The 23,023-nt window shown below is 38.7% G+C and overlaps 1 protein-coding gene across 3 annotated transcripts in view; it reads left to right on the top strand.

Annotated features, from left to right (window-relative positions):
* The window catches only part of cacnb4 (calcium voltage-gated channel auxiliary subunit beta 4), a 207,998-nt gene extending 198,340 nt beyond the window's left edge, over positions 1–9,658 (top strand). For 2 of the 3 annotated variants that reach the window (XM_033024808.1, XM_033024809.1), the window contains 2 exons: positions 1,604–1,789; positions 8,143–9,658. In XM_033024808.1, the coding sequence (XP_032880699.1) occupies positions 1,604–1,789; positions 8,143–8,403 (447 nt within the window). In that variant the 3' untranslated portion in view covers positions 8,404–9,658. The remainder of the gene's footprint in view (positions 1–1,603; positions 1,790–8,142) is intronic. The other variant, XM_033024811.1, reaches the window with a different exon arrangement.
* Positions 9,659–23,023: the final 13,365 nt, after the last annotated feature.

Below are 23,023 nucleotides of genomic sequence, written 5' to 3'. Positions count from 1 at the left end.
CTGTATCTCTGAACTAAACAAAACTATTTTGGGTCATTCAGAACATCTTGCTTGTATCATGTTTATGTTTCATGGGAAGCTCCTTCCGTCCTGTTTCATCTAATCCCATGAACATATCCTTCTCCCCCATCTCTTTACATGGTTATCTCATTTCCCTTAAATGCATCAATGCTGAGTCATTCAATTTGTCCAGGCTAAAGAGCTTTTTCATAAATTTCCTTTGGATTTATCTTTGGCTAATCTGCATGTATGACCCAGAAATAGGAATCATTTACAAATGGAAACATCCTTTCCCTCAACATTCCCAGTTCTGGAAAAGATCAACTCCCTGGTAGTTACGATACATCAGTTTAGGTGCCCTATGTACAAATCATTTTTTTTATTTATTAGAAGCAAATGCATAAAAATCGAATCAACGGCATATAAATTTATACAATTATTGTACAGTTTCAATTTTAAACTTTTTTGCTTTGAATTAGAAGAAAAGAAAGGAGAAAAAGCAAGAAAGAGAAAAAGTGAGATGTGCAAAGATAGAACCCCTAGACTACCAGTGTAGCCAAAGAATGAATAAAAGAAAGAAGAGAGGAATAGAAAAAAAATGAAAGGACAAAAAGAATAAGAGAGAAAAAAGTGGTGATATACCTGCCTCTCATCCCTCCCCACCCACCTCACCCAACCCGTAATTAGATTTCAATCCAAAGTTGTGTTGCGCCATACTATCCTTGTTATAAATCAATGAATGGTGTCCATGTCTTGGAAAAATGATCTGGTTTTTCCGCCAAGACAAGTCTAATATTTTCAAGATGTAGCAAATCGGACATGTTTATAATCCACATCTTAAGAGTAGGGACTGATGTATGTTTCCAAAATTTAAGTATTCATCTTTTCGCTGTTATCAGGCCATAATTAAGGAAAAGTCTTTGAAATAGTGATAGCTCAGAACAGGCTTCTATGTGCAAATCATTTAGCACCTTTTCTTCAGGCTGATGAAAAGTAAATCAGATCTGTTTACATTACTCCATGAACGTATGTTTGCTCAAAACCTGAAACAATTCTCCTGCTTTACCATGCTAATCTTTTAGAAATAAGCGGAATAGTTTGTATTTTATGGCCTTATTAACCTGTGCCACTACATTTAGTGGTTTGTGGATTTCTATCCCCAGATTTCTTTGCTCCACTAATAATGTTGAAATACTCTTGAAATATTTCTACCTGCTTACATATGTAAAAAAAAAAATTCACACACAATATTGTGGCAGGGGTGATACACTATAGAGTGATGCACTGTGTGATCATTCCATAAATGGGAACAAGTACACTGGAGCCAAAATCAACACCAAAATGTCAAAATCTCAGCAACCAAGCCAACTGTGCACATTAAATCACTGTTCACATCACATAAAGATGTTTATTGCACTCCATATGATCATTTGTATCTGTGTTACACCTTAACTAATTCTCTAGGTCATTGTAAGCAATTCAAAGAAAAATATTTTGTGACAATATACAATTGCATCTTTTAAGTTGTGTTTCCTATTATTATGTTTATATTTGTAGTTGGCTTCGAAAAATGTGTCTAAAAAATGTTGTCTTCATTCGACAGGACATGTTTGATGTTATCCTAGATGAAAACCAATTAGAGGATGCATGTGAGCATTTGGCAGAGTATCTTGAAACATACTGGCGTGCGACGCACACCCCCAGCAGCGCACCACTGAATCCATTGCTGGACCGGAACTTAGGTAGTACTGCACTGTCAACATATCCCTCAGCTATCTCTGGGTTACAGGTATGAACACAGACAATGTGGTTACCTGTGGAATTAACAGGGCAAAGTAAGCCATGACCCATGCTTCAATTCAGGCAATTGAAAACTGCAAATTCTCGTACCCAGGTGCAAAGATTAACTCACTAATCACATATATGGTGTTACTCACTCAATGAATCTAATCCCAACCCACACACACTTAAGACATTTTTGTCAGCGTTCTAATGAACTCTATATTGTGCCAGGTGCTGTTCTCACCCCTTCTATCTATAACCTTGTAAAATGCTTCTTCTGTTCTACGTTTTAGATACAGAAAGGTATCCTTCGGCTTTAAAAAAAATGCCATTTAAATTCAAAGGAAACAACTGATCCAATCAACCACATGTAATCTTTAATATGCCACTTACATCTTGTGCGACTCACATTTATTTCTTGAAATGTTCATAGTCCTGTTCAGTTCCAGCAACAGTGGCTGGTAATTTAAATTCAATTAATGAAATGAACCTGAAAGTAAAAAGCTTGTTTCAATTATTAAACAATTAACCTGTTGTAAAAGTGCTGGAGTAACTCCGTGGGTCAAGTAAAAGTTCAACCATTTCCCAAAGTGTCATCGGACTGCGGAGACAGACACAACATGCTGGAGTAACTCAGTGGGACAGGCAGCATCTCTGAAGAGAAGGAATGGGTGACATTTTGGGTCGAGATCCTTCTTGAGTCTGGATCGTCACCTCTCCAGAGATGCTGCCTGTCTCGCTGCGTTACTCCAGCATTTTGTGTCTATCTCCTCAGTCCTATGACCTTTGGGAGGGGAATATATACTGGTTTAACCAGTGAAATCCACATTCTGCAAATAAATAAAAAATAATTGTATGGGAAGAAGGGAGGCCATGCAGTCCACAGTGTTGGAATGGCACAGGTAGTAAAACAATTAACCTTAATTGATTGATGATGTATAATTTTAGTTGCGACAAAAAAAATCATGGATCTATTGGCAAGAACGAGCCATCTGGCTGTGAAATGAATAACTCTAAGATTTGACTAACTCTGTATCCTATAGGGATCTGATGATAACTACATATTTATTTTTACTAATGTTTGCACTATAATATAACCATATAACAATTACAGCACGGAAACAGGCCATCTCGACCCTTCTAGTCCGTGCCGAACACGTATTCTCCCCAAGTCCCATATACCTGCGCTCAGACCATAACCCTCCATTCCTTTCCCGTCCATATAACTATCCAATTTATTTTTAATGATAAAAACGAACCTGCCTCCACCACCTTCACTGGAAGCTCATTCCACACAGCCACCACTCTGAGTAAAGAAGTTCCCCCTCATGTTACCCCTAAACTTCAGTCCCTTAATTCTCAAGTCATGTCCCCTTGTTTGAATCTTCCCTACTCTCAGTGGGAAAAGCTTATCCACGTCAACTCTGTCTATCCCTCTCATCATTTTAAAGACCTCTATCGTCCCCCCTTAACCTTCTGTGCTCCAAAGAATAAAGCCCTAACTTGTTCAACCTCTCTCTGTAACTTAGTTGCTGAAACCCAGGCAACATTCTAGTAAATCTCCTCTGTACTCTCTCTATTTTGTTGACATCCTTCCTATAATTAGGCGACCAAAATTGTACCCCATACTCCAGAATTGGCCTCACCAATGCCTTGTACAATTTTAACATTACATCCCAACTTCTATACTCAATGCTCTGATTTATAAAGGCCAGCACACCAAAAGCTTTCTTTACCACCCTATCTACATGAGATTCCACTTTCAGGGAACTGTGCACAGTTATTCCCAGATCCCTCTGTTCACCTGCATTCTTCAATTCCCTACCATTTACCATGTACGTCCTATTTTGATTTGTCCTGCCAAGATGTAGCACCTCACACTTATCAGCATTAAACTCCATCTGCCATCTTTCAGTCCACTCTTCCAACTGGCATAAATCTCTCTGTAGACTTTGAAAATCTACTTCATTATCCACAACCCCACCTATCTTAGTATCATCTGCATACTTACTAATCCAATTTACCACACCATCATCCAGAACGTTGATGTACATGACAAACAACAGTGGACCCAACACAGATCCCTGTGGCACCCCACTAGTCACTGGCCTCCAACCTGACAAACAACCATCCACCATTACTCTCTGGCATCTCCCATTCAGCCACTGTTGAATCCATCTTGCTACTCCACCATTAATACCCAACCATTGAACCTTCTTAACCAACCTTCCATGAGGAACCTTGTCAAAGGCCTTACTGAAGTCCATATATACAACATCCACTGCTTTACCCTCATCAATTTCCTGAGTAACCTCTTCAAAAAATTCAAGAAGATTAGTCAAACATGACCTTCCAGGCACAAATCCATGTTGACTGTTCCTAATCAGACCCTGTTTATCCAGATGCTTATATATATTATCTCTAAGTATCCTTTCCATTAATTTGCCCACCACTGACGTCAAACTAACAGGTCTATAATTGCTAGGTTTACTCTTAGACCTTTTAAACAATGGAACAACATGCGCAGTACGCCAATCCTCCGGCACTATTCCCGTTTCTAATGACATTTGAAATATTTCTGTCATAGCCCCTGCTATTTCTACACTAACTTCCCTCAATGTCCTAGGGAATATCCTGTCCGGACCTGGAGACTTATCCACTTTTATATTTCTCAAAATTGTCAGTACTTCCTCTTCTTTGAATCTCATAGTTTCCATAGCTACTCTACTTGTTTCCCTTACCTCACATAATTCAATATCCTTCTCCTTGGTGAATACCGAAGAAAAGAAATTGTTCAATATCTCCCCCATCTCTATTGGCTCTGCAGATAGCTGTCCACTCTGACTTTCTAATGGACCAATTTTATCCCTCGTTATCCTTTTGCTATTAATATAGCTGTAGAAACCCTTTGGGTTTACTTTCACCTTACTTGCCAAAGCAACCTCATATCTTCTTTTAGCTTTTCTAATTTCTTTCTTAAGATTCTTTTTACATTCTTTATACTCCTCAAGCACCTCATTTACTCCATGCTGCCTATAATTATTGTAGATCTCCCTCTTTTTCTGAACCAAGTGTTCAATTGCCCTTGAAAACCATGGCTCTTTCCGATTTTTACTATTTCCTTTCAACCGAACAGGGACATAAAGATTCTGTACTCTTAAAATTTCACCTTTAAATGTACTCCATTTCTCTTCCACATCTTTCCCATAAAACAAAATGTCCCAATTCACTCCTTTTAAATCCTTTCGCATCTCCTCAAAGTTAGCCTTTCTCCAATCAAAAATCTCAACCCTAGGTCCAGTTCTGACCCTCTCCATAATTATATTGAAACTAATGGTATTGTGATCACTGGTCCCGAACTGTTCCCCAACGCATACCTCTGCCACCTGACCCGTCTCATTTCCTAACAGGAGTTCCAGCACCGCCCCTTCTCTAGTAGGTACTTCTATGTATTGCTGCAAAAAACTATCCTGCACACATTTTATAAACTCCAACCCATCCAGCCCATTTACAGAATGTGTTTCCCAGTCTATGTGTGGAAAATTGAAATCTCCCACAATCACTACCTTGTGCTTACTACTAATATCTGCAATCTCCTTACATATTTGCTCTTCCAATTCTCGCTCCCCATTTGGCGGTCTATAATACACCCCTATAAGTGTTGCTACCCCTTTCCCATTTCTCAGTTCCACTAATTGCACCTTTATTGTTTATGCACTGATTTATGCTATTGGAGGATTATCCATCACTTGAAATGGGACTGGCTCCAGGGACTGAATGACTTCATGACTGGCTACTCTAATTCATCATATCTTGGCAATTTCTTTTTAGCCTTGTGTGCCAATACAACATCCTAACCTGGGCCCAATTTATTCCCTGACCCACAGATCAGATCAGGTGCTATATCTGAGACAATAAACCCCAGACCAATTCCTTCCCTTAATATGATTTTTCTGTGGGTCAGTAAACAATGTGATCTGATGCATTCAATAACTTTATAAGCTGGTTCATTATTTTATTATTTCATGAAATATCACTATCTCTGACAGAGCATGCAATTGCTCCCCATCTCAAATTCTTCTGAGAAGATATTGGTGATTGGCCGTCTTGTGCCAGTGCAGTACTGATGGTGAAAGACTATTGCATGTGGTTTGTATGTTTGCAGGCTTCCTGATTTTGACCCAGTAACAATGAAACATTGGTGATATATTTCTAGATCTGAATGTGATGTAATTTGGAAAGGAATTTATAGTTCTTGTGTACGTGTGCCCTTCTAGTAATCAACTGTTCATCAAGCCTATTGTTTATATATCTGGTATTATTTTGGTTAGCTCTTATATTGCACCAACCACAATCAGATCCAAAATGCTATCTTGCATTTCCCTTAAAATCATCAATGATCCAGTGAAAGGAAGGGCCCAAAATTGTGATTGGGGATATTTCTCTGAGTTGGATAGTTGTGGTAGTGTGGATAAGTGAACAACTTAAGAACTTATAGTTGGACTGGTTTCCCTTGCTTTGAGTGATGAGAGGTAAGCAAGCTCAAATATTTCCAATTGAGATTCGCCGGTTACAAATGAATTTTCATTCTGGATGATGTGAAACTTTTATGTCCTGTTAAAATTACAATGCTACAGGGAAGACCCATCTCTAGAGAAGAAGAATAACTTCAAAGAGCACTTCACTCCTATCTCAAACAGTAAAGACTGCTGCATACCATTGTCATGGGTATATCAAATCCATTTTGTAAGCTAAAATAGAGGAACTCCAAATAACAGTTATACCGATTCTATCCACATTTATAGTGAGACATCAAATTGAATGAAACAGAAAACATTGGAAAAATGTAAGTGTCTGCATCAGGCTACATATTGGAGTGTAAAAACAATAAATTCATAGAACATAACATTCTGTAATTGATTGGAACCTAATTAATTTGACTGCAGTATGGCAGGCAAAGACCAATTCTTCTCTCTCATTTAACACGACTTCAAAGCCGCGCATTTTTAATGAAAGTCCAGGGAGTGAGAGCCACAATTAGCATCTCTCATTAAAGTGATAATAATTATCCCTGAAATTAGTTGCATATTCACATGTTCAGAGAGGTTAAATGCACTTACTTCATTCTCCAAAAACACACTGAAACCTCGCTGGTTATTTCAATTGAGAGGTACAATGTTCAACTATTTAATTATTGATATTTAGTGTTAATCATTTAGAAACATGGGATACAGACTAAATTGAGTGTGAAGTTAAGCCTGCAGTGCTACAGAGTTGTGTTTTATCATATTAATTTAAACAAAATATTTCTAGTTCCATGTCCTAGTTTGCTCAAAGTACAGCTGAATCCATCATAAACTAACTCCACGATATTTGTGTGCATATGCGAGTAAATTAATTTACCAAAACCTCATACATTTTTTGAAATTGGCTCTCTGGTATGATGAATTATCTTAAGGTGAATCAGTTCCCTATTCCTCATAGGTGAATCTGGAGCCAGAGTCCTTTAAAATCTCCACTACTTCTTGGGGCTTAAGACTACTTTAGCCTGCAGGATATTTGGTAGGGGAAGGAATCAACCAGACTCTATAGAATAGATGAACTGTTAGATGTAATATATTTTGCTAACTGCCATTTTTAGCTCTAATTACATTTTGGGCAGCACGGTGGCTCAGCTGGTAGACCTGCTGCCTCCCAGTGCTAGCTACCCGTGTTCGATCCTGACCTCGGGTGTTGTCTGTATGGATTATACATGTTCTCCCTGTGACTGCATGGGTTTCCTCCAGGTGCTCCGCATTCTTCCCACATTAAATTTGCAGATTGATTGGCCTTTGTAAATTGACCATAGTGTGTGCAGGGACTGGATACGATTGTGGGATAACATAGAACTAGTGTGAGCAGGTATTGATGGTCGACATGGACACAGTGGGCTGAAGGGCCTGTTTCCATGCTGTAACTTTCAATTAATTAATCAACAAAGGTGCTTGTCAGGGTAAGGGTGATTCATCAAGAATTAGTCAGGTGATTAGTCGGGAAAGGCAGGAATTCAAAATAAAAGCTTAACTACATTGTGTTTCATGCACAGTTCCTACATCACGCCTTACAACTTTTTCGATTCAGAAATCGACAATTCATTTTTGACATTCCTGGAAAACTAATATAAACAAAAATTGCAGCAAATACTCAGCAATAAACTTCAGACATTAACAGTTTGCCTCTCCAGAGAGGTTGCTTGACCTACTGAGTATTTCCTGCATTTACAGTACTAATTTTATCTTGCATTATGTAAGTGATCTAAAATTATTTCTATGTTAGTTGCAGCAGTTTTGCTAACGCAGTCCTTTGTTTTGTGCTATCTAGGGGCAGAGAATGAGCAACAGCAATCACTCTGGTGAACACATACCCGTTGAACGAACACGCTTGGTGCACTCCGATGAAAACGGTCACAGTGAGAGGGCGCGGAAGAACAGGAATCGCTTGTCTTCAGGTTCCCAGCACAGCCGAGGCCAATACCCACTGATGGAGGAAGAGTATTCTGACCCCTATCAGGACACGTACAAATCACGAAGGAGTCACGGATCACCTGGAGGCCACAGCCATGATTCTCAACACAGGCTATGAGAAATGTTGTTATTCACCTACAAAAAAAAAAACAAGATAGAGAAAAGATTTTTTTTTAAGAAAAAAAAACAAAACCCCTGCCTTGCGACATTAAAGGTGAACAGGGAAGCATTCAGGCAGTACTTAATATTTTAGTATTGAAACAACAACTCAAAGTGGTTTTCAAAAAGTCTTTCCTCCCCCTTTCAGGTTAGTTTGCTCATAATGGAGACAGTCTGGTCAAGTGTTTTCCCAAACACTTTACTGGTTTTGTAAATATGAAGAATGCATGGTAGTGTATTCCGTGACATCGTGGGTTTAGTGTCACTGTGTCACTGAGCACATCTACCTCTATATATTTTTTGCCTATAAAATGACCACATATATTACATACCTTGGCACTAAAATCAATACTTCCTCTGCTGCAGTGCCAACCTAGCCGTACAGTCGGTGTAGTGGATCTTGAGTACAGGTGGGTTCCTAGCACTTAAACCTGCTCGTAAAGTTCCCAATGCAGTGACAAAGCTCCTTTAATGCATACACTCTTCATCTGATTCCTTGTTAGCAATAAGTGGTATTGCAATACAACCCTGTACTACCATTGTTTCAACAGATTTTGCTTCAGCGTGTGATTCCGGAATTTAATGCAGCTCTCCATTACATGTACAGCACACTATTTGCATGAAATAAGCAGTAACAAATCACCTATTTACAAGTAAGATATTATTTAAATTTAGGAACAATAAATTAAGCTATTATGCATTTGCTACTTGTGTATGGTTTTTTAAAAGTATTATTTATGAAGGATGAATTCAGGCTGTACATTATCTTGCTAATGTTAATTCCTCTATTTTCCATGTTTAGAGAGTTCAGTGTTATTAGTTAGTAGATGCATTAGTGCAATACATTTGATAAAATCTCTCACCAGACGAATTTGTACACGATAACTGTTTATTCAACCCACGTGTGTTAAAGAGAACACACTTTGACTGGAAGGCCTTCATTCCATGGTAGCAACCCTTCAAAATGGTTTGACTTACAAAATTCAATTCAATGCAAGGTAAGGCCATTGGAAAATACTTTGCAACAGTGATTGAGCAACTGGCTGAATATATCACAGGATTCAAAATTGGCATTGTACAGGTGTATTAACCTATGAGAATACTGACCGGTTAAATTGTTTGGGGATATACAGAATTTTCTTAGCTAATCGAAGGTAATCTGTATCCACATGCTGCATTTTGGTATTTACAAATAATAACATAATGCTGCCATGTAAAAAAAGAACACTTTACTTCTCTCCATTTGTTTTTTTTTACATAATTGTATTTGTTGGAGCCCTGAATATCTTTATTATCATTGAAAGCACATGGTAACGAAACAGAACTCAAGTTTCAGTGCAATTGCTGCAAAGCTTGGTCATTGAAGAATTGCAGTCAGCTAGAACTTGGGTTGCTTAGTGCAGGACGAGACAGGGAAGATGGACAAGCAGGAAGAGTAAAGGTGAGAGGTGGAAAAGAGGGAGAAAAATGATGTATTTCAATGTGCTATTCGAAAAAATATCTGCTCTCATCAAACACCCTTCACTCTTTTACTATTCAATCTAAATTTAGACCCAGTTTAGTTATCTTACATAATCTAAGAACATCCATTCATGGATAAATTCAGTAATCCATTTTTCATGCTATCACTGTGACTTCCCAGACTGAACTACAAATTTAGTAATGTTGAATTAAGAGGCTTTTTACCATGTTTAGATCATAGAATTATTGATTTTTGGTCTCATTTTGCCATATGTAGATTGTAATATCATGCCAAGGGATGCACTTGGCTAATCAATGGCTTTCAGCAACATTGTTGTTAGCATTGGAATTTTGATTATGCATTAGTATTAACTAGCAAATTTCTGTCAAAAATTGAAAATATTGGTTTGAGATTGGATCCATAATCTGAATCATTTTGAAAAAGGTGGACCAACTATATAGTATTTACTAAGAAAGCTAATGGCATGTTGGCCTTCATTGCGAGAGGATTTGAGTTTAGGAGCAAGGGGGTCCTACTGCAGTTATACAGGGCCCTGGTGAGACTGCACCTGGAGTATTGTGTGCAGTTTTGGTCTCCTAATTTGAGGAAGGACATTATTGCTATTGAGGGAGTACAGTGTAGGTTAGAAACATAAAAAATAGGTGCAGGAGTAGGCCATTCGGCCTTTCGAGCCTGCACCGCCATTCAATATGATCATGGCTGATCATCCAACTCAGTATCCTGTACCTGCCTTCTCTCCATACCCCCTGATCCCTTTAGCCACAAGGGCCACATCTAACTCCCTCTTAAATATAGCCAATGAACTGGCCTCAACTACCTTCTGTGGCAGAGAATTCCACAGATTCACCACTCTCTGTGTGAAAAATGATTTTCTCATCTTGGTCCTAAAAGATTTCCCCCTTATCCTTAAACTGTGACCCCTTGTTCTGGACTTCCCCAACATTGGGAACAATCTTCCTGCACCTAGCCTGTCCAACCTCTTAAGAATTTTGTAAGTTTCTATAAGATCCCCCCTCAATTCTAGCGAGTACAAGCCGCGTCTATCCAGTCTTTCTCCAGGTTAATTCCCGGGATGGCGGGACTGACATATGATGAAAGAATGGGTCAACTGGGCTTGTATTCACTGGAATTTAGAAGGATGAGAGGGAATCTTATAGAAATATATAAAATTCTTAAGGGATTGGACAGGCTAGATGCAGGAAAATGTTCCCGAAGTTAGGGGAATCCAGAACCAATGGTCACAGTTTAAGAATAAAGGGTAGGCCATTTAAGACTGAGATGAGGAAAAACCTCATCACCCAGAGAGTTGCAAATCTGTGGAATTCTCTGCCATGGAAGGCAGTGGAGGCCAATTCACTGGGTGTTTTCAAAAGAGTGTTTGATTTAGCTCTTAGTGCTAGAGGAATTAAGGGATATGGGGAGAAAGCAGAAACGGGGTACTGATTGTAGATGATCAGCCATAATCATATTGAATGGCGGTGCTGGCTAGAAGGGCCAAATGGTCTACTCCTGCACCTATTTTTCTATATTTCTATGTTTCTAAAATAAAATTATTTCCTTTCCTAAATTTAATACTCAAATGTGGACACAATACTTCCTGAGGTCTCATCAGTATTTCATAGAAGATAGATATTCAGTCATAACAAATAAGTGTAAACATAAAATCTGTTAGGTACAGCAGGCATAATATCATATATACTGTCTTTCTCAAAATGTGGTCAATTGTGATACTCATCCACTAACAAAATGTCCTTCAGTATTGAATAATATTAGAGATTCATGCATTAGCTCGATGCTGTAAAAGGAATATGTGTGCAAATTCCTCAAACTCGTGCACTCAGGAGTGAAGTTGTACTCGGATTGCAGGCGAGTAATGGGGCTACCCTGTTGTAACCTCAAACATTTGAACTGTGATCTGAGATGCCACTTTCTGCAGCTGAGAATGTGATTACAAATTTTTGAATTTAATTTGTGACCAAATATGGCGAGAGTTTGAGGTCACTATACAAATCACAGAATAGTTACATCACAGATATGCTCAAAAATATCTGATCCTACCTACACTGATTTCCACCTCCCAAAAAACTTCCTATACGTCACAAGCTTACTTCCAAATTCTCTTTGATCTGCATGAATCTGCTTTAGTTCTCAGTCATTCTGTCACTCAAAGACAGATCTCCAGATACCTTGTCCCCACTCTCCCTTTTCAAAAGAAATTTATGAATTATTTTTGAAAGTAAAGGCAGAATTTCAGAATCTGGAAACTTCTACAAAGTGATGTTTAATATATCTGCATATTCTTCTTTCAAGTATAGACTCAAAGTGCTGGAGTAACTCAGCGGGTCAGGTAGCATCCCAGGAGAAAAAGGATAGGTGTCATTCAATATGGCACCTGCCCTGCCATTCAATATAATTCAATATTAGAATAAACTATATTCAAAATAAAGGACGTTCTTTTAGGAAGGAGATGAGGGGGAATTTCTTTAGTCAGAGGGTTGTGAATCTAATGAATTATTTGCCACAGAAGGCTGTGGAGGCCAAGTCAGTGGACATTTTTACGGCAGAGATGGATAGATTTTTGATTAGTACAGGTGTCAGAGGTTATGGGGAGAAGGCAGGAGAATGCAGTTAGGAGGGAGAGATAGATCAGACATGATTGAATTTAGACGATGGCCGAATTATGACCATAATATGATTATACCTGTTTGCTGCAGGCCTCATTTCCTCATCTGTGCCAGTTCCCCGAAGCCCTCAATTCCTCAACCTTTCAAGTATTTATTTATCTCCATTTTAAATATATCTAATAATTTGGTCTCAACTACCTTGGGCAGAGAATACCAGAGATTCACTCCTCTTTGAGAAGGATTTTCCATGCACCTCACGTTTTAAATGCTCCAACCTGTCAACCCCCTTTAGGATCTCATACGTATGAATATGGTCACCATTCATTCATCAAAAATCCAAGAAATACTGACCCAACTGTCTATCCTCTCCTGAAAAGACAACCATCTCATCTCTACAATTAGCCTGGTGAATCTCCTATATTGCCTTCAATGCTACTCTTGCTATGGGGGTCGAAACTCTGCACAGTATTCCAGATGTGGCCACAGCATACCCATTACACCTGTAACAAAACATTTCTAATCTTAAACTCCAATCGCTTTGCAATAAATACCAAAATGTAATTTGACTTCTTCATTACTTGTTGGACCTGTCTACTAACGTTTTGTGTTTCTTGCATGAGAACACCTAGATTTCTCTGAGCTTCAGTCATTTGTAGTCTCATTCCATTTCAACATCTTTTGATTCCCCCCAGCAAAGTACATGACCTCGTAATTCAACTCTCGTTGCAGAATCACAACGTCTCATCACAACATGCCCTTCTATCTAGTTTTGTATCGTCGGCATATGTAGAAACCTTACATTTTGGTCCCTTCAAAACTTCAATGTAAATAGTAAACAAGTGAGGGCCAAAAATCAGGTACTCCACTGGATATATCCCTGCAGATTGAAATTCACAAATGTATTCCATCTCTCCCTTATCTACGTGACAGTTTTCATTATACTCACTCGTCCAATGACTCTGGTTCTTAATACAACTATTCTTTCCTTATAATGCTTTGTAGTCTTATTGAATCTCATTTTAGTAAGTCCATATTCCCTTTTAATACTCCTACTAAATATATTTCTGATCAGTTTTGCTTTGCATTTCTTTTTTGCACATGACACAATATGCTAGTTTTGCACTTTTTCCAGTCTGCTAGATTTTCATTTTTCTTTGCATTTGTGCATGCTTTGTTCATTAGTTAAGTATGGTTTGGTTGGAATCCACCCTCTGATTTAATAAATATGCAATGTAGTAACAGTGTGTGTTGAACTTCACTTCTGACATTTATCTACTTTAAAGACAGTGGAACTAATTTTGAAAAATGTTTAACATGCATGGATTACTATATTGCATGTTCTGTGTAGGGAGATTATTTTAATTTGGTCTCTTGCCTTATTTGCTGACTAAAGTTCTACAAATCCATAACCACACAAGTTCAATGGTTAGGTTTAAAGGTATCTACATGTCTTGAACCAAGTGCTTTGACCTCACTCAAAGAAATGATGTACAGTTGTCAGGCCGCCCTTGTGAGGTAGTAAACATCCCTTGATCATTTATTAGGGAACTTTACCTGTGCATGGTAGAGTGCAGGTGAACTGAAATTATTGTTAATTGTGACATTAACTTTTGTTAATTGAGAGAAAAACAAACATCTGAAGGAACTCAATTGGTCAAGCAGCATCTGGAGGGGAGAGATGAATTATCAATGTTTCAGGTCCAGACCCTGGGCATTGGTCTGAAAATGAAGAGGGAAGATAACTATTATAAAGAGAGGGAAGGGGTGAATCAGATTCTGGTTGTTGATAGGCAGACTAATGAGGGGGTGAGGGTTGATGGGCAAATCAGCTCCAAAAGGCTGCATCTGCTCATCATCCATAATTTCCTTGGTCCACCTATCTTTAATACTGGCCATCTTCTCTCTCCTCTCTAATTTCTGATAATAGGTCTTGACTTGATATATCGACCGTTCCTTTCTCCCCACAGCTGCTGCTCAACCACTGAGTTCCTCCAGCAGTTGTTTTTTTGTTCCGGTCTCCAACATCTACATTCTCTAGTGTCTTCTGTGTTCATTGGGAACCGGGCTTCAATTATACTTGGGAGCTTGATCTGGAGTTTTAGAATTTCTTTATCTTGGGCAACCAATTAATGCAAACATTGATTTTTTTTGATAGACAAGTTGGTCTCTTCATTGCTCTGAGAGGTTATTATTTTAGGTCATTTTGGAAACCCCCTTTTTTTAAAATTATGAAGTAACCATAAATGGTTGGATTTGGAACTGGATGAAGTGTAAACATATTACAAAATTGTGATTAAAAAAAATTTCAATGGTGGCATATCAATTCCATACACTCTGGGCAAGTCACCCTCATTTTATTCTCAGTAAAAGAGATGCGTCAAAAATTCTATTGCAGATTTGATAAGTTGTGTTAGGTTGTATCACCGTTTTGTTCCCTGACTCTCAGATAAGCTATGCCTCAAAGTGAAGTTCATCTTTGTTCTCAAATTCCTCCTTGGCATTGTCTTCCCATGCCTTTGCAATCACCTCCAGCTCATCGGCTCCCTGAGATATTGAACTACCCTGGCTTATTTCAATTATTCTACCGTTAACGAGTGTGCCTTCAGTTGCTGTGGCCCCTAGCTTGGAAATGCCCTCCCTTTCAAACTTCTCCACCTCCCTTTCTCCTCTATGACACTCCTTAAAACCTACCTCTTTGACCACGCTCTTGGTCATCTGTCCTATGTGACTCAGTGAAGCTTCTTGGAATGTTTCACTGCGTTAAAGGCACTTATGTAAATGTGAGTTGTTGTTATTTTTGTTATCTGCTTGTTAAATATTGGTGTATATATTGACTGTTAAATACTGGTGTATATATTGCTTGATAGATCCTAACATATATACTGTCCATTATATACTGATATCCAGGGCACTGAATTAAAACAATGAGAGAAATGCCAGTTTTGAAGCCTTGATAATGATGGGTCATATTTCTCTGTGTGCTAATTTTAGTGAAAAGGTAAGAGTGAGTATTAACACTGATCATTGCTCTCTATTCACATCTACTTATGCACCAATGGTAGTTGTGGGAAAAAAATACATCTTTAAGTCTTCCTTTTTCATGCCAACTGATTGGAGCTCACTTTGAAAAAATACTTTGCACCTTAATATAATCTTTTTTTTAAAAATGTGAACATTGCCGATATGTTGTATTCTTTGCAAGTGACTGTTTTAATAATGGCTAGTTAAATGCGACACTGCTATTAAAACAAAATTGCTGCATGAAATGGCATGTCAAACATCGAGAAGAAACACATCACAAGATTATGTGTAAGTTTGTAAAATTGTTTAACTATTTGAAGTAACCTTTACTGTTACTGACCAGTCTTAGATTGAAGACTAGCTGGATTTCTGTATTAGTAGGGTTACAGCAACATGCCTTTAAGTGTTTTTTTTACATTGAACATATTGAAAAGTAACCATTAAATTTTGAGACTGCATGACATGCATGTACATGTTTACCAATCCAAATAAAGCAATCTGTCATTATTCTAATTACACAAACAATCTAAATATTTAGTCCTTAAGTACATTGAGCTAGAAACTGGTGCTTGTTGTACCTGTTTTCTGGTAGGAAACTGGGAGGAGGGGGGGGGGGGGAGCAAAATGTACCAGTTTTGTTGGGTATGTCCAGTCCCCTAACCATGACCAAAATATACCCAACTTCTTACTGTTTTAGGTGATTTTACAAAAGGTTGCTGATGGTCCCCAAAAAAGCAATATAAGACTCGGCATAAGTTAACGAGAGATCTAAAACTTACTTAAGTACTTCTCCCCCATATTGTGCTACCTGGTTATCCTATCCTACTGAGGATACAAATTGTGTTGTCAACTCATCCAAAGTAATCAATTGGGTCATAACTTAGATTTTCCTGATTTTATTTTCAATCTGATGAACATACAGTGCTAGGTTTAGTGGATTTCTGCTGGTGCAACATCAGCCAGTTGCTGTGGGATAACAAGTTGCCAAGACTTGTCAACGGTGGCTTTGTTCCGCTGATTATTAATTCCTACTAAGCATTCAGACAATGTCCTAGGTCCACTTTCCACTGCAAAACTGTGCTTTTGAAAGCATTTTACACCATGTGCAGTCTGTGGATGCCTCTATTAGCACAGACTGAATTTATTCATTAAGGCAAACTACGCCAACTACATTAAATATCACATTTTGCCTGTGGTGGGCTTGGAGGTTTGCAGGTATGTATAGATCAATTCAAGCATGCCAGACATTTAATTGCAATTATAGTGGCCAGCTGGTCAAGTTCATAACTTGATTTGCAATATTTTTGAGAATAACTTTGGAGTAATTGCAATTTTGTTATCTGTGATCTTTGAAGATGAGCACACTGTTCCACTGCAATTGAATCTACACTCCAGCACAATGCAGAGGTAACTCGGCACTTTGAGAGCAGGGTCATATTCTGAAGCACTTCCGTTAGAGGTGATCCCACAATATAAATAGCCATAGCGGATTTCTTCTGAGTAAGGAAATACAGTATTGCCACTCTGGACCTCCTTTGGAGGCGGTAACTGACAAGTATGCATGAATTAGCTCTGTATTGCACAATTAGAATTACATATCAAACGATCTATGGCATTACATCATGCCAAAAGCAAGGTGAATGAAGGCCTGCAGTGGATGGGTACCAACATATAACAATGTGCAGTTACTGAAGAATAGCATTAGAACATTTTAACACCTGGTACAAAATGGACAATTACCTGCAGAACAAAAAAAGTTGCAAGTTATTTGTGCATTTAAGTCTTGTGTTATGGAATGTTACAGTAGTACTCCTCTGCAATGTGTACTTCATGTATGTGTTAGTATAGGTACAGGTTTAAGCTGCACACATGAATCAGAACAGTAATGGATACTTACAATCAACTGTTATGAAAGCTGCAATGTTCCCCAACGTGGGCATTTTTGCAGTTAAGTACTGGCTCCAGTTTTAACATAAAACATTGCAAGATTTCAACATTTGGGTCAGTTACCCAATTTACTCCTCCTTCGTACTTCTTGGCTTCATGAAAATTAAATTTTAAAGCATGTATATTCAGTTTCCAACTGGAATTCAACCAGTTCTTAGCAAGCATGTCTAGTTAAAATCAGTGTAGAATGGAAGGATGGTGGGATTATCTCTGCCTCTTATCCTGAGGAAGCAATCATTAAAATGGGTGAAATTCATATCATAATCTTCCCCAGTGAACTTTATACATGTATAAACTTACAAAAAATAGAATTGATTTTAGGAATTGAATTTTTGCAATCAATTGAATGCATTTTTCTTCTGAAATATTTTTGGAAAAATCTACCATCTGTTTGCCACGTTAAATAAAATTCTGCATAACAATCATATATAGTTTTGTTAATTCTGAATTTTTGCTGATAACTAGATCAAAGGTAAAAGTATACTGCCGCTCTTTTGTAATAGGTGCAAATCTTATGAGCAACGCAAAAAGTATTAACACACGTAGATATATATTGATCTGTAATAAAAAAATTGCAGTAAATATTAACATTGTCAGTAGCTCGTCTTCCACTTCTAGTTTTCAAGACAAAATAAAATGAATATCAAAGCTTCAGTTCCCCATTTTACAGTTGTCTCATAAATTGCGTTGAACCTTTGGAATAATTAAAGCCTAATAAAATAATATGTAAAACTGTATTTTACTTCAAAAATTTACCTTTTAGATATTGGGACCATAGACTTAAAGTGCTCTACAATAGATTTTTTGTAGTTGAAATAAAACTTTTAAATTCAAATATATTAGTGGCACTTTACTTACCTTTAGTACTTTCATTAGATAGTTGAATAAAAGATCCAATGCTGTACTATATTTAGAATACCTCAGTGAGATAAGGGTCAAAGTTAGTCATATTATTAGCATAAAATGATTTAGAAATAGATACACTTTTAAAAATTAAATATAATTTCAGTAGTATTTTTGAATAATGTTTTCTGGTATATGGAATTGAATTTGCTAAGACTTGGATTGGAAGATGGGCTACATGCAGTTCCTATGTATTACTGTTACAGATATTTTGTCAAACGCCTTGCCTGCTGAATATTTCTTAAAGAATTACCAAGTAAGGCTACTCCTGCCAAACTATTATAGGGAGGACTTTGCTCCACAATGAGAAGACAACTTTAACAACAAACCCTTTAACTTCTCATTAATCAGGGCTACTGGACACCCTGAGGACTTAATAGCATGTTAAAATTACATGACCTTTTTTGCACATTTGTAAAACAAGTTTACAAAAAAAAAATTGAAAAGGCTTGTAAATAATTTGTTGCTGCTTTAATTGGTATGAAAATTATTATTAAGAAATATATTTAACATACTGTACAACAGAGTCACCCTGTGCAGGGTTCTATGAAAGGTATCCTTCTGTGTAAGGTCAATAGCATTGTTTCTTACAGCACACAGTTTATAGTATTTTCAGTATTCTGAAGAGCATGTTGGGTTAACTTCCATTTCCTATGCAAATGTGCACAGTGTTGCATGTAGTGCTGATTACTCCCTCAGCTTCTCAGTGGCATTTTGTTTTGGAGATGTCAGAAATTAATTGCTTAGCTATTTTTCGTGCACAGAGAATTGGAAAATGAAATGTAAATGGCATGCATGGAATTATCACTATTTCTGAAAATATGGTTTCTGGAAATTAGATGTTAAAAATCAGCTGCATTTTCAAAATAGATTAGATTTTTTCTAAAGTAATAATAAAAATGTTTCTTCAAACTGGTGGTATTATGTTTGATTTAATTGCAACACGTAATCCTTTAGGAGCGGGAATAATTTCAATGCTGAAGGCGGCCGTTTAATCCATTGTATGTGCTGGCTCTCAACCAGAGTAACTCACTAGTTCTAAAATCACCCCCACCCCTGTATTCATCTGATATTTACCTAATTTTCTCTTGAAGGCTATTATGGAACCAACCTCCACCAGGGCTATAAGCAGCAAATTTCAGATTCTAACCAAACTCTATGTAAAACATTTTTACCTTACAATGCTATCAGATTTGTTTACCTTTCATACCTTTGATCTCTAGTCCCCAACAACTCACCAACAGGGACAGCGGTCTATCCAGACGCCATAGCATCTTACATCAGGACTCTCTCTTCTATATGGGGAGAAAGCAGGAACAGGGTACTGATTTTGGATGATCAGCCATGGTCATATAGAATGGCGGTGCTGGCTCAAAGGGCCGAATGGCCTACTCCTGCAACTATTTTCACTGCTTCTATGTTTCTCTAATTTATCCCTGTAATTCTAGGCTCTCAATTTTGCAGTCTGCAAATCACGTTCTTTGCTCATTAAAATTAATACTATGGTGAAATAAATTAATCCTGGAGCTGTTTAATGGACACGACTAATCATCTGCCAGTCATCTTTGTAAGTTAAAATTATTATTCCTGAGAAATTCAAATACTAATTCACTTGACAATAAGGCTTCAGAAATGTCTGAGTTCCCAATGTAGTCCAAAAATCTGAGCACAAAATTGAATATCATCGCCACTGCACAGTACTGAAGGGGATGCAATACATTTGGGTATGCTGCCTTTAAGATGAGATTTTAGATGAAGAAAGACCTGGCTAGAGTGGATGGGGAGAGGATGTTTCCAGTGGCGCAGCGCTAGAGTTGTTGCCTTACAGCGAATGCAGCGCCGGAGACCCAAGTTCGATCTCGACTATGGGTGCTGTCTGTACGGAGTTTGTACCTTCTCCCCGTGACCTGCATGGGTTCTCTCCGAGATCTTCGGTTTCCTCCCACACTCCAAAGATGTACAGGTTTGTAGGTTAATTGGCTTGTAAATGTAAAAATTGTCCGTCGTGGGTGTCGGATGGTGTTAATGTGCGGGGATCGCTGGTAGGCGCGGACCCGGTGGGCCGAAGGGCCTGTTTCCGCGCTGTATCTCCAAACTAAAAAATCTCTAAGCTAAACTAAACCAATGGGAGAGGACTAGAGGTCATAGCCTCAAAAATAAATGACATTCCTTTTGGAAGGAGGCGAGGAGGAATTTCTTTAGTCAGAGGGTGATGGATCTGTGGAAATCATTGCAACAGAAGGCTGTGGAGGTCAAGTCAATGGATATTTTGAAGGCAGAGATTGATAGATTCTTGATTAGTACGGGAGTCAGGGGTTATAGAAACATAATAGGTGCAGGAGGAGGCCAGCCAGCACCGCCATTCATTATGATCATGGCTGATTGTCCCCAATCAATAACCCATGCCTGCCTTCTCCCCATATCCCTTGATTCCACTAGCCCCTAGAGCTCTATCTAACTTTATCTTCAATCCATCCAGTGATTCGGCCTCCACTGCTCTCTGTGGCAGGGAATTCCAAAAATTCACAACTCTCTGGGTGAAAACATTTTTTCTCACCTCAGTCTTAAATGGGCTCTCCTTTAATCTAAGACTGTGGCCCCTGGTGCTGGACTCGCCCAACATTGGGAACATTTTTCCTGCATCTAGCTTGTCCAGTTCTTTTATAATTTTATATGTTTCTATATGTTATGGTGAGAAAGCATAGGAATAGGGTTGAATGGGATAGATAGATCATCCATGATTGAATGTCAAAGTAGACTTGATGGGCCGAATGGAAGTTTATGAACTTATGACATTATCTTTCTGCTTGTGACACGATTTTGAAAAGCAGGGTAGCACAGACAAATATTTATACCTCAGTCAACATAATATGATCATGGCTGATCATCCAAAATCAGTTACCCCGTTCTGGCTCTTTCCCAATTTCCCTTGATTCCCTTAGCCCTAAGAGCTAAATCTAACTCTCTCTTGAAAACATCCAGTGAATTGGCCTCCACTGCCATCTGTGACAGAGAATTCCACAGATTCACAACTCTCTGGGTGTAAACGTTTTACATCATCTCAGTCCTAAATGGCCTAACCCTTATTCTTAAACCGTGACCCCTGGTTCTGGACTCCCCCAACATCAGGAATATTTTGCCTGCATCTACATTGTTCAGTCCTCAAAGAATTTGATATGTTTCTATAAGATCCCCTCTCATTTTACTAAATTCTATCAAATACAAGCCCAGTCGACCTATTCTTTCATCATACATCAGTCCCGCTATCCCGGGAATTAACCTGGTGAACCTACACTGCTCCCTCAATAGCAATAATGTCCTTCCTCAAATTAAGAGACCAATATTGCACTCAATATTCCAGGTGCGGACTCACCAGGTACAACTGCAGTGGGACCTCCTTGCTCCTAAACTCCAATCCTCTTGCAATGAAGGCCAACATGCCATTAGCTATCTTCACTACCTGCTGTACCTGCATGCTTACTTTCAGCGACTGATGTACAAGCACACCCAGGTCTTGTTGCACCTCCCCTTCTCCTAATCTGACACTATTCAGATGTTTAAGAAGGAACTGCAGATGCTAGTTTAATCTGAAGATAGACATAAAAAGCTGGAGTAACTAAGAGGGACGGGCAGCATCTCTGGAGAGAAGGAATGGGTGATGTTTCGGGTCGAGACCCTTCTTCAGACTGGTTAGGGATAAGGGAAGCGAGAGATTTAGACGGTGATGGGGAGAGGTAAAGAACAATGAATTAAAGATATGCAAAAAAGTAATAATAAAGGAAACAGGCCATTGTTAGCTGTTTGTAGGGTGAAAATGAGAAGCTAGTGTGAATTGGGTGGGGGAGGGATAGAGAGAAAAGGAATGCTGGGGATACCTGAAGTGAGAGAAATCAATATACCACTGGGCTGTAAGCTGTCCAAGCGAAATATGGGATGCTGTTCCTCCAATTTGGGTTTAGCCTCACTCTGACAATGGAGGAGACCGAGGACAGAAAGGTCTGTATGGGAATGGGAAGGAGAATTAAAGTGTCCAGCAATCGGGAGATCAGGTTTGTTCACGCGGGCTGAGCGAAGGCATTCCGTGAAATAATCGCCCAGTCTGCATTTCGTCTTGCCGATGTATAAGAGTCCACATCTTGAACAACGGATACAGTAGATGAGGTTGGAGGAGCTGCAAGTGAACCTCTGCCTAACCTGCAAGGATTGTTGGGGTCCCTGGACAGAGTCGAGGGAGGAGGTATAGCGACGGGTGTTGCATCTTCTGCGGTTGCAGGGGAAGGTACCTAGGAAGGGGTACCATTCAGATAATAATCTGCCTTCGTTCTTGCCACCAAAGTGGATAACGTCACATTTATTCACATTACATCTGCCATGCTTCTGCCCACTCACCCAACCCATCCAAGTAACCCTGCAGCCTCATAGCATCCTCCTCGCAGCTCACACTGCCACCCAGCTTTGTGTCATCCGCAAACTTAGAAGAGTCTCGACCCGAAACATCGCCTATTCCTTCCCTCCTGCTGAGTTACTCCAGCATTTTGTGTCTATCTGCAGTTCCTTCCTACACATCACTCATCTTGCGTGACCTTACTGTGTTAAAACTG

Source organism: Amblyraja radiata, chromosome 7 (genome assembly GCF_010909765.2).
Source record: "Amblyraja radiata isolate CabotCenter1 chromosome 7, sAmbRad1.1.pri, whole genome shotgun sequence".
In the NCBI taxonomy this organism is placed as follows: Eukaryota; Metazoa; Chordata; class Chondrichthyes; order Rajiformes; family Rajidae; genus Amblyraja; species Amblyraja radiata.
This window is presented reverse-complemented; position numbering and strand designations above follow the sequence as displayed.